At 39.2% G+C, this 12,754-nt stretch overlaps 1 protein-coding gene across 7 annotated transcripts in view; it reads right to left on the bottom strand.

Annotated features, from left to right (window-relative positions):
- Positions 1-1,586: 1,586 nt before the first annotated feature.
- CPSF3 (cleavage and polyadenylation specific factor 3) overlaps positions 1,587-12,754 on the bottom strand; it is a 31,945-nt gene continuing 20,777 nt past the window's right edge. For all 7 annotated transcript variants that reach the window (XM_006191846.2, XM_014565321.2, XM_032496997.1 and 4 more), the window contains 7 exons: positions 12,136-12,244; positions 10,746-10,844; positions 9,322-9,416; positions 7,682-7,769; positions 4,653-4,722; positions 3,575-3,671; positions 1,587-1,785 (listed from right to left, as the gene is read on the bottom strand). In XM_006191846.2, the coding sequence (XP_006191908.1) occupies positions 1,684-1,785; positions 3,575-3,671; positions 4,653-4,722; positions 7,682-7,769; positions 9,322-9,416; positions 10,746-10,844; positions 12,136-12,244 (660 nt within the window). In that variant the 3' untranslated portion in view covers positions 1,587-1,683. The remainder of the gene's footprint in view (positions 1,786-3,574; positions 3,672-4,652; positions 4,723-7,681; positions 7,770-9,321; positions 9,417-10,745; positions 10,845-12,135; positions 12,245-12,754) is intronic.

The following is a 12,754-nucleotide window of genomic DNA, read 5'->3' as shown; positions in this document are numbered from 1 at the left end:
GGTGATACCAGGGTGATCAGATCAAGAGTGTGGGAAAAAGAGTCAGAAGGATATCTTGAAACTACTAAGCTTAAGGTGAAAACCAGAGCAAGGGGAGCAGTGCGTATTAGAAAAGCTGACATGCCTTTTTGTGGCTTGGATGTGCAGTGTTGGCGCGAGAATGGCCAGAGCTGTAGAGGCAGATGGGGTGATGCAGAGCGTGACCCCGTCTTGAAGCTGGGAGGTCCCTGGCTTCAACTAGAATAACCTGGGGGCTTTAAGAATGTGCTGATAAAGGACCATCGCTTCATTTTTAATGCTCCCCAGGTGATTCCGATTTGCAGCCAAGGTTGAGAACCATTGTTAGGCCAAGTTAAGGTGTTTGGACTTCATCCTAATTACGGTGAAGAAGCCTTAAAGGATTTCCAGCAGGGGAGGCTTGAAGGCAGATGTTATTTTAGGAATTAACTATAGGGAGAAAGGAGGCTGTGGCAGGAGGAACCAGAGGGGAAGAGATGACTTGGACTCAGAGCCACGTAGAGATAAGACAGCAGCAGATTCAAGAGCAATTTAGAATCCTTAAGTCAGTTACCTCAGGGAGAGGGACTAGGAGGAAGGACTTCCCTTTTGCTGTATATAACCTGCACTGTAAAGATATTACAAGTGTGTATTTTTTGTAACTTAATGTTTTAAAATTTCTCATAACAAAGTCTTATATGACACATAAAAGGTGAACCTCAGACCTGTGGTTTGGGCCAAAGACAAAGTAGGGTACCTTATAGAAATAAATGTATTTAGTTTCAAGTAGAAACTCAGATTCAGGCACTGAAGTTTGTCACAAAAGCACAGGGAACGACTAATAGTGTCAGTGGACGTTAGTGACTGTGGACGACTGATGGCTTTAGCCTGACCATGCTTGTAACAAGTCTTCAGCTGGGCCATGAAGGCAGGGGGTGGGGGGAGTGGGGAGCTGGCCTCTGTGCGAGCTCGTCCCTGTTTCTGCTGCCAAGGGAGCAATCAGACCCTTTCTTGAAGTAGTGGCCAAAGGAGCCGTGGGGCAGTCGACCCCTCCCTCAGCACACAGCACTCAAGTGTGCAGTTACTTGCAAGCCTGAATTACTTGTACTTGAGGAAACTGAACTAATGATTAACTTACACATAAAACAATTCAATAACTAACACCTGAATACTCCTGAACTTGAGTCATAAAAATTATATTTTGAATATCTCTGAATTGAATATAGATTATTATGCAAAGAAATGTTCTTGAATCTCAAAAGGCCTAATTTCACAAAGATGAATTAAGGAATTTGGTAAGAAATTGGGAGGGAGGAACTAGAAAAGGGGCTTAAAATTTTAAATGCTAATTTCTATTAGTAATGCAAATTCAGAATATGGATATGAAAATTCAAACCATCATGCACTTCCTTTCCTTAAAAAGGACAATCAGACATTCTGATTCAGCTGCTAGGAGCAGATCTTAACTGCATACTTGCCTAGAAGCAGAGTCAGTAACGGGCAGTTTATTCAGCAGTTCTAGAATAAGTGGACAAATTACTTGATAATTCAAGGTGCTGGAATAAAGGCCATTTGCTGTCAAAAGTAAATCGGCTACACGAGAGAAATTAATGTATTTCATTTTAAGTAACAGAAGCAGTCAAGCATTACAAAGCAGTTCTCTCCATCTACAGAGACACGAGGTTATCAGTGAACTGGCGTCAAGGCCTCATACAGTCTCTGCGCAGCCAGCTCCACCATTTCTCGCAGGGACTCGTCGTCTTCACTTCCTTCTTCACACTCGACAGTCTGAAAGTGAGAGCACAGACATGCCTTTCACCTCAAGTGTCTACAACTTTATGTGGGAGAAAAACGGATGCCCTTTAAGAACACTCGTTTCCTGTAGGGGTCGGGGGTCGCCGCACTGCACGCCTGTGGGCTCGCACCTGGATGCGGAAATGCCCGACCGCACGATGACTGGGCCTAGCTAGACATCACCTTCGGAGGAGAAAAAGAATAAAGGGAAAGTCGAGTGAACTATGTTTACCTCAAAGCCCATGTTATGATCCAGTAAATGACATTCCAAGGAACGTAGTCTGTGTAACACAAATTACTCAGCAAGCGACGGATGTGGTCATCTAGTCAACATTTAGTATTAAATCTGATTTGGACTCACTGATAATCTTCCAGTTACTTCTTAACTACAAAACACTATGCTATTTAAACATTTTTTTAGTCACACCATAAATATTCCTCATATAAAAATTTAGGAAGGAAAAGAAAAACACCCTTAAATTCTATGACCTAGTGATAACTACTATTAACACTTCAGTGCATAACCTTCAGACTTTTGTTTACACATATCTATTTTCTTTAAAACAAAAATGGGATAAATTATCATATTTGCTTTCTTGTAAACTCCCCCCCCCCCACTTAATAATGTAGGTGGACAAGTTTGCACACGACTAAATCTACACCATCGTTCTTCTTCGTGGCTGCATACACAGTGTTCCGAGTGTAAGGGTGCACCATACACATAATTCACTTACTGTTTTTATTTATTATCTCCTACTCTTGGATATTTAGGTCTCTTGCCATTTTGTTTGTTATAATCAACGCTAAAATAGACATCTTTGTATATATATATCTTTACTCACTTGCCTAATTGATTTTCTTTGGTGAAATCCAGTAAGTGGAATTGTGGATAAAGCCTTACTTTTTTAAGGCTTTTGATGCAGATCACCAAACTGCCCTGCAGAAAGAATGCACCACCTAACTTACAACCTCCTCCCTGCCCCAAATAGCACTTGAGAACGACTTTCTTTCACCATCACTGGGTCATATCACTCTTTAATCTGTGCCAATATAAGCAAATAGTGATATTTCATACTTTAAATTTGTATTTCCTTTAATTATTAGAGGATCTGCTCTGAACATTTGTTCCATATGTCTACTGGCTATATTTCTTCTCTAGTGAATTACTTGTGTAAGTTCTTAGCTTATTTTTCTATTGAGGTAAAATCTAGTGTTTTCTCAAAACATCTATATAGTCAAAGGATATACAAAAGAAATACCAAACACGTTACCAGTTTAGGAGAGCTGTTCTAATCTGCAAAACGGTCCCACAAGGAAGACATACTTATTCATTTATGCTTGTGAAACAGTTATGAACGATCTTCGGGGTGTGTGGTGGGAACAGGCCCCCAACTCTTGGATCCTATTGTTTGGAAAAGCTACTTGGATCTTGCTGGTGCGAACAGAGAAGTAGCTTCTCTGAAAAATCTGGAATCAACTGGATGCCAAACTAGAGAAGAGCTGAGGTGGATTAAGGCGTATTATGAAAATGGAAACAAGGGCGTAATGAACACATGGGAAGTGTGCACTACGCAGCAACACGGAACAGTGCTTATGACGAATGAGAAATAAAACGTAAGGATGTAAAACCTCACATATGATAACATAAACGCAGTCTATTAAAAATGTAGGAAAAAACTGTAAGGAAATACCAAAATGCAAAAATAAACTGCAAAATAAGATTACTTCTACTTTCACTTTATTTCCCAAATGTCTTGAAATGTAGGAATGAACAGCTACTTACCCGAGTCTCCAAGTTTATATTAGCAGTTTTTCCATCCACTGTGACACTAAGAATAGAACCATCTTTTACACTAACACAGTCTTCTCCAAATATGTCCCTTAAGATAAACAAAGATGCAATATTAGTGGAAAATGCTTTACAAATATGTAAAGTACAATTTTATATATTTGGGGAAAAAATAATATTGAAGATAGGCCCTAGTTTGAAGCAGAATACTTATATCTACTCCTGAGGTGTGCTTCTTAATTACTTTCACATATTTTATGAGGCAGGTGAGATACACAGCTACCATTGGTTAAGAATGCACTGTTCAGCAGGCACTGTGCTAGGCACTTTATATACATTATCTTAACCTATAATTCTGGTAAGGAGCCCCTTTTACACAGGAGGAAAAGAAGACACAGGAAAGTGATCTGCTGAAAGCCCCATGGCTAGTGAGCACGAGACTGGTCTTCAAGTGCAGGCACCTCCGTCCAGCACCACCCGCGCCCCCTGGGAAAGCCTCGCTACTCTAGGGCCACACAGGACCTTCTGTTCCTGTAAAGCCTCTGAAACCAGAGCCGCCCAACAGCAGAACTGTTCTCGATACGCCCCCTGGGCAGGCACAGGAGAGCAGACACCTGTCTTCTACAAAAGGGCTTCTTACTCTGAGGTCCCAAGAGGGGCTTCAGGGAAGGGGCATCTGGAGTCCAGAAAACTGGAATTCACATATAAGAAGTGAGTATGTGTAGTAATTCTTAAAGGCATAGTAACCCTAGGGTAATACTCTAGTGCTTTTCTGATCCTGCCACACCAGCCACAGAAAAGCATCTTGAGGCTCTATATTAAGCAAAACGCACTTCGCAGGGAAGTGGCCAACCAAGCAGGTCACATGTACTCAGAGTGAGCTGCACTGTTTAGCTGGAAGGAAGTGGTTCAAACTGCTTTACTGACAGAAACACAGGCCCCTAGACAAACTAAGTGACCTGCTAAGTGACCTTGTCTGAGACTGACGAGCAGGCAGCGATGGCACCAGAATCAAACCCTCCCCACCATATGCTTCACCACTTTGGTGAGCAGTAACGTGCACATCACTTACTGGAGCATGATCTCCAACCTCTTGCTATAAACGTGCATTTCTAATTTTTTAGAAACCTTCTGTACTGCACCTGGAAAAAAAAAGCCACAGAGGGATCAATTTCCAAATTCCAGTTTAGAATAATTTCCAAATCAATAATCAGAACATAGTTGCTGAGAAACCAAAGTGGTTAACTATGGAATCCTTCAAGTGACAAATGTATACAGAGGGTCTACCCGCTGAGACAAACTGATATTTCATCACTTTATTTTATGTTCTTGTTCAAGAACCACAAGTGACATCATGTAAAATTTTATTTCTGGGGAGGGTATACAGCTCAGTGGTAGAGTGTATGCTTAGCATGCAGGAGGTCATGGGTTCAATACCCCAGTACCTCCATTTAAGAAATAAATTAATAAACCTAACCACCCCCAAAAAAAACTCCTGCTAGAAAATGGAGTTTAAAAAATTATTTATTCCAATGTTTCTCCAACTTTCTACATTTATGAGCAGAAGTGAGTGAAATTATAACTCCAGGTGGTCTAGGAGCACATCCACGCTCAGCGATCTCTGAAGTTTTTGTTTTATGTGAAACGGTAAGTAAATTTAGCATTCTGCTACATATAATATACTTACAGCTGTTTTAGTAAAATTAATATTTAAAATCACTCGCCAGTTAGATTACTTAGCTTTTCCCCCAAAACAAAGTAACCTGGAAGTAACAGTAAACAAAGTAATCTGGTTCGGGAAGATGAGCCACACTTGATCTCTGGAATCCCACCACTTTCTGCTACCTCCACAGGCACTTCCGCCCTGGCCCGAGCTTCTATCCCCCACCTTCCTGATCACTAAACTCCGACTGGAACCTCGGCCTTCATACTTGCCCTCCTAACGGTCTTCTTTCAACAAGCACCAGGGTAATCCTTAAAAACCCTACAGTGTAACCCATTTCACTCACACTCCACGTCCAAAGCCCTTAAAATGGCCCACAAGGCCCTACACGTCTGCACCCACTCCAAACCCGATCTAGCTGCCCAGCACTCACTGTGGCATCAGCTCCTCCAGGGCAACCATCTGTGTGCCTTGTTCACAGATGTGCCCTAAGCACTTGCAATAACACCCACCACACACCAGGTGCTCAATAAATATCTCTCGAATGACTGTTAGGTGAAAATAAGGAAGCACCTCATTACCCAGAAGAACGTAAAATCCCACTCCTGATTCACCACCAAGTGGGGGAGAACTAGGGAACATAAGGCAGCCGGTTAGTTTAACGCAATTAACTCATGGAAAAAGCCTGTTCTAACTTGTCAGCAACGAACCTCCACAGAAATGCCCAGAGGCTAACCTAGTGAGGAAATGTTTTTATTATTATTATTATTATTAGTTTGAGATGGATCACTAACGATAGGATGATCATTTTAATTCTACTACTATAGATCAGACTAAAGGTATATTTTCACTTTGGACCAGAGCACTAAGAGAAATACACAAGATAAAGTCAAACCAGTCTATGACAGCTCATGTGTTCCCTCCTGTACCACAAAGACATCAAATATTTAGTGATTATCTGTTTTTTGTTTTTCAGCTCCATCATTAGGTGGAGCCTTCATCAGAGCAGCAGACGACATCTTGACGACACATTCGACAGTCAGTCTCATGCTAACGGGCTCTGGGACCCCTCCTCCACCCCACAGCATGGAAGGGGCTTAGGGGAGCTCATACACCCAACGTCCCTGAAGCCCACAAAACATCCTGATTGGCCTGGAAAAATATCATTTTTGCATAGAAATTTCATTTTTCAGGGAAGTATACAAATACCTGACTTCATTTTACAAAAGAGCTATTAGAATTTAATGAACAAAAAGCAACCTTGGAGGCTAAAACACAATTCAACTCAGGAGTGTCTGATTTCAAGGGAACAGGCACACACTAAGGAAGTGAAGGCAGCCGCGCTCACGGAAAGCTGTGCCAGCCCACACACTCTGGCCTTAAACTTCCCCTCCTGTTCTCTGCACTTCACCCTTGTCCCCCTCACTTCACTGCTCCTAACTTTTGTACCACTAATTAGTTATGACCTTTGTAAAAGGTCCTCCTTCCCACACCCCCCCACCCTATACCTTGTCCTTTATATTCTACCATCGAAGAGAAGAAAAAGGTAAAATACAGAAAACTGACAACTGCCTTTAAAACTGTTCTGTCATGAGTATCTTTGTTCCCTGGGGCAAAGACTGATACTGAACATCGTATGAAAATCCAAGGTGTGCTGTTCTTCTGCGGCTTGTGTGAAGGTGTGGCTCCATCTCCTAGGTTACAGGCACACGGGGGATCCATTACTCACGGGTTAATTCAACTAAAATAAATGATCAAATAGTGTCCAAAGCATAATTTCTACCATGATTATTACTCACATTCAAACACTTACCAGTAACTTAGATGAATAATTTAGATTTGTCTAGGCGTTTAATAGTTTCATCTTATAGATGTGACCAATTACGAGAAGATGGATTACGAAGTAATTGGCGAAGCATTTTTCCCCTGAAATCAAAGAGCTAACTACTTACTTTTTTCTTTTAATTTTAAGAAACAGAAAAATTCCATCAGAGAACAAGATCTGATGTCCTGTGAGGCTTCTCGGAATATTTCCTGGGTGGTTTCTTCCCCCAGGAGCACAAAGGACAACCTTACATGCCAATAATGTGTATCTTAACATGTGTTCTATTGAATTATGTATAAAATAGAATCCAGCTGTAAAGAAATCACGCACAAGTATTTTCACTGGTGTTTTCCTTGATTGAAAATTGCTGCTTAGAAAACAAAGAGATTTCATCTTTGTGTTAATTGCAACCATGTTTTTATAGCACAGATGAAGATTCAGAACAAAAAGTAAATAAAATATTAGTAATACGCCCTATGCATGTATCATACCTTAAGAGTTACAGGAATGGGAAAATCAGATTTCAAGCTCTTTAAGACCCTGTTTTCTGCTTTTCAGTTCATAGAACCATGGGAGAAGTGAAAGAACTGACAAAAATGAAGTAATTCTGTACCTTTCCTTATTTTCGGGTTGGACTGAACTTCTAGTATCACGGTTGTTACTGTATCTGCATACATATCATTGGAAGGGTTTGCCAACCACTGTAAAGCAAGAGGCAGAATTAGGGAGGTGCAACCCAGCCAACCACAAAAGCTGCAGTCACCACCACCCACCCAGCCACAGACTGCACATGTGGGACAATGTTTCTAGCATTTCACTGAGATCAGCTGACATTAACCAGCAATGCTGAACTTCTCTAATTTCTTTTTTATCAACAATAGTAAAATGTACTGAGCCCATCCTTTGTGGTAAGTGTTTTATATACATTATCTCATTTAATTCTAATAACATCTTCATCATAAAGGAGGAAACTGACTCAAAAGTAACTTGCACAAGTAAATAAGCAGTGATTAATTCTTGGTTCTAGGATCAAATTCCTAGTCACTATATTTTCGTAGCACAGACAGTAATATTTTCAGATATTTACTTTTGTTTCTCACATGAAACCTAAGATCCCTGATACTGTTTCATGTGCCCAGTGCTCTGAGAAATTTTTCCATGTCCCCCAGGTTAGGGTGAGACCAGCTGAATTACTTCAGGAATGAGACCCCCCCCCCCCCTTTTATTATTTCTCTAAAGAGTGCTTTTACAAATGATGTGAGTCACTGTAAAACTTCTCTAAGATTTTCTTTGACATGTTAATTCTGGGGAGTTAAAAATACATTCTCTAAGTTTAGTAGCAAGAACTAAATTACTGTCTCTAATAACTTTTCCCCTTTCTGATACTTTATATATTATATGTAACTTCATGTTATAGATAACTACTCTTTTTGACAATTTCTTCAGTTATTTTTAGCCTTATAAATCAAATTCAGAATTAAATCAGAGAATTACAGTGGGACCACAGCCATCAGATCTTTTTTTGTTTGTTTTAAAAAACAGTATGTGTGAACAGAATAGTTGACCGTATAGCTGGCAAATTTACACACAACCTTGAGGCAGAGAAACAGACAAGGTACCTCCCTGGATCACTCAGTGTTAGGATTCACCCTGAAAGTCAGTCTTTAAACTTAACAGATGCCAATCTATCAGAATCAACCATCAAAGTCACTTGGTGTCTGGGTTCCAAATTCTACCCTTATGAATTTAAAATTCCAAGAGTGAGAATCACAGTCACCTAAATTAATGATTTCTAAGTTTCTGTTTCTAGCCTTTGTGAATTTGGGTCATTTTAATGTTTCTTATTTGAATCTTCAGAATTTCACTCTCTTAAGAAGTGCTGCATAACAAGTTTGTTTGCTTTAATGTGTCAGAATTTTATTTTTATCTTGAGAATTTTAACAACTTTTGATATAACTCAAGACATCCTGGGGTACTAAAAAATCAGTTAAAACTTACTCATATGAGAGACCTGTGATTATTACACATACTAAACATTAAGCCTTAATTTATTATTAGTTTCTATGCTAATTTAACTATTTAGAAAATGCCTAGCTATGTTATATTTAAAGCCGATCTTGGAAAGAAAAAAAATACACGTGTTTTCCAACAATTTTTTTTTTCCTGATTGGGAAGAAATCAATTTTCTCTATAATTACATCTGAACTCAAAACTTTTTCCCCTTCCTTGTTTAGGTAAATGATCTTATCTTACTTCTAATACCACCATTCCTGGTTCTTGGATTACAGTAATATTTTTGAACACTTTCAAAGCAGGTTTTTCCTGAATTTCTAATTCTTCTACATCACCTGAAAAAAAAAAGAATTATAAGACATACATAATTTTTTGAGATGGGGGAGCAACATAGGGGTGTGGGAGTGAGAGAAACAAACTACTGGGTGTAAGCCAGGCTCAAGGATGTATATACGACACAGGGAACAAAGCCAATTTTTTGTAACAACTGTACATGGAAAGTAACCTTTAAAAATTGTATAAAAATAGAAAAAATTTTTAATTTAAAAATAATTGTCTAAAGCATAATTATTTGTTTATAGAGGTAGCTGAAATAAGGTGACACACAATTGAAAAAAATTTAGTAACTCGTGTATAGGCAAATTTTTAAATAGCTAAGTAGGTTTTATATTAATTGCTTATAGCAAATGGAAGATCTCAACATGTATTATAAAAATTCATATAACTAGATAGGATTTACCTTGGACAGTAAACATTTTAAAAGTTACAAACGTTCATGACTGTCAAACACCTATGATTGTACAAGAGATTCAGCAACTAGCATCCTGAAATTTAACACAAGCCTCAGCACCTACTAGTCACTTCTGCCTTCTGTCTTCACAGGTTTAATGGTTCTACAGGGAAATTCCTGAGATGTCTAAGATGAGAAGGAAAGGGAAATTCTCTAAGATGAGACCTTTCTGGTCTTCCCAATAACCTCTTAATTAAGGATTAATTCAGACATATTTTATTAACTTCTTATGTTATGATCTATAATTCTAACAAGAAGTTCTGAGGTAAAAAAAGATTATTTTTATCGGTTTCTTTTATGTAAGTACTTTACTATATGAATTATAAAGAGCATATTAATAGAAAGTGTAATTGTGTGATTTGAAGTGTTCTTGCTTATTAGAGAGAACTCACACTTTTAAACTAAGTCATCTCCATCCTGATGTTAACACACGAAACTCTCTAACTCACAACAGTCTAATATGAAAACAGAGTATGTTCATTCTTTACTGGCCTTTGGCCAGTGATCATGCACGCTTATAAAACCTGCTGGATAGATTAGTACAGATGGAACCAGAAAAATTATTTTCAGTGAACAAAGAAAAGAAAAAGATATAATTTAGCTATAGTAAACTAAAGTAGACTTTAAACACAAGCAAAGACTACTGACATTTTTAGAATTTTAAAATGGATCAAGAGTAAGACATGTTATGGAATTAAAAAAATGTTTATCAGTATGTTTTCAAAATTTTCACCTAAAGGTGATGATAACATGACCAAGTAAAATATAAATAAAATTTGTGCAATTCTGAGACAATTAATATCCTTTCCCAGATATGCAGTTACCTTACTCAAAAACAAAAAACAATTAAGTGAATGTTAATAAATACACACACCTGTCAATTTCTGCAGCTGGTAATAGAGCAAATTAAAAGGCCCCGTATATGGAATGGCTTGGGTCTGTTTTACAGTGCTCATGGCCAAGTCAGTATAATCTGAAGAGGAAATTAGAATAAATATACTTTAAGAAACAATACTAGTCCCACAAAATGCAATTTGCAAACACATACATAAAGAAAAGAGAAGTAAAAGCAGAGTAAGTGAGAACGTGTTTTTCTAGCGAACACAGTGCTCTTCAATTGGCTCCTACCCCTAAACACCCCCTCACCCCCGGCCCTGCCCAACAGTTAGCTTGCGCTCCAGGCACAAGAAGGCACTCTCATTCTTCCAAACATGTTAGGTCCCTGAACGTCTCCAAGTCAGGAAGTGAGCTGGCCTCTGCCATCTTTTCTGCTTGGCAGCTCCTGGCAGTCCTTCACCACTTGGCATGAGAGCTACCTGGTTAGCAAAGCTTTCCCAACTCTGCTGGCCCCACCCTCATCTCACATCCGTATCATGCACTTCTGAGCGTCACGGGTCTGCACTGTGATTGGCTCTACACAAGGTGGCTTCTCTCAATAGATAGCTTTTCAAGGGCTGGGACTGTGCTTCTCATGAATCTCTATCCTCCAGCACCTCACACGATGCCTGGCATTGAGCAAGAGCTCACTGACTGTTCATGGAACAAGTTATTGTCTACTGCACGGTCCGAAAGCTGACAGCTGGCCTGTCTCACAGACGGACACCTGAACACTGCTGCTATTTACTCCTTGATAAAGCACTTTTAACTTATTAGTGCTCTACACATAAAATTGAGTGCAGCTGTCTACCTGAAGATACTACCATGTTTACTGCAAAAGCAATGATGGCTTAGCATTTACACAGGCATAAAACACAAGGTCCAGCAAGTGACTTAAAACTACAGGTCATAAAAATCAAAAAGCTTGTGCGGCGAGCCCAGGAAATAAAAGCGCCAGGACTCCACTGTGAAAGGCAGAAGACAAGCCTGTAAAGGGTTAGAGGTCGTCGATCTGTGTTACAGGGGAACTTATGCTTCCAATTAAGAAAAATTTATTTCACAAAGAATTTAAATGTTTTAATAGTTCAAGGAAGATTTTTCCCCCCCATAAAGCTAATGAGATTATCAGGTTTCACCTATTTGTACTTTATTATTATTTTTTAATATATTTTTATTGAAGTATATAGTTAGTTTACAATGTTGTGTCAATTTCTGGCGTGCAGCACAATGCTTCAGTCCTATAGGAACAAACATATAATCGTTTTCATATTCTATTTGTACTTTATTATTTGGTTATTGCTTAAAATTTGGCTACTAGGTAGAAGTTTTTGTAGATTTTCTTTCAATGCTAAAATCAAATTACATTTGACATTTAAGAGTATACTTACTAGAGAGGTCACAAGGAGAAAGTATGTGATAATTAAAGTTTCTTTTGACAAGTATTCCTGAGACCCGCTGGCCTTGTTCTGGTTTTTTGTCTGCTAAAAAGCCCATGACCTATTAAAACAAAACAAAACAAAATAAACACAAAAAACAATCTGGAGAGAACAGAATCTTGTAAAATGCAATCAATTATTCTGGGACTCAATCATAATGATGACCACTACAGAGGCGAACTATGAAAAAACAACACACGAATTTAAACAAGAAAAATACAGTGTTATATCTCTCTACGACCAGGGCAGTAACAAGGCAATCGGGAGACCAAAGAAAAGAGCCGCGGGGGCAGATCTGGTGAGAATGGCCAGATTCAGTTCAGCTCCAAACGGTTCAGCGATCAAATAAACCTACCGGGTTCGGGGGCTTAAAAAAGCTCTCGGCAGCAACAGCACAGTGGGAAGGACAGAAAAGGGTAGGGCCAGACACGCGTGGTCCCTCAGGCTGGCTGTCAACCCCGTACACAGAGGGAGCCCCGTTATACAAAGATGCGAGGCCACACCAGACCCAACACTAAAGGCAGCAGCATCTCTGAATACAAAGCTCAGCAAAGACAGGCATGGATGAGCT

Source organism: Camelus ferus, chromosome 15, assembly GCF_009834535.1.
Source record: "Camelus ferus isolate YT-003-E chromosome 15, BCGSAC_Cfer_1.0, whole genome shotgun sequence".
Taxonomy (NCBI): domain Eukaryota; kingdom Metazoa; phylum Chordata; class Mammalia; order Artiodactyla; family Camelidae; genus Camelus; species Camelus ferus.
Note: the sequence above shows the minus strand (reverse complement) of the source record. Positions and strands in the feature narration are given on the sequence as shown.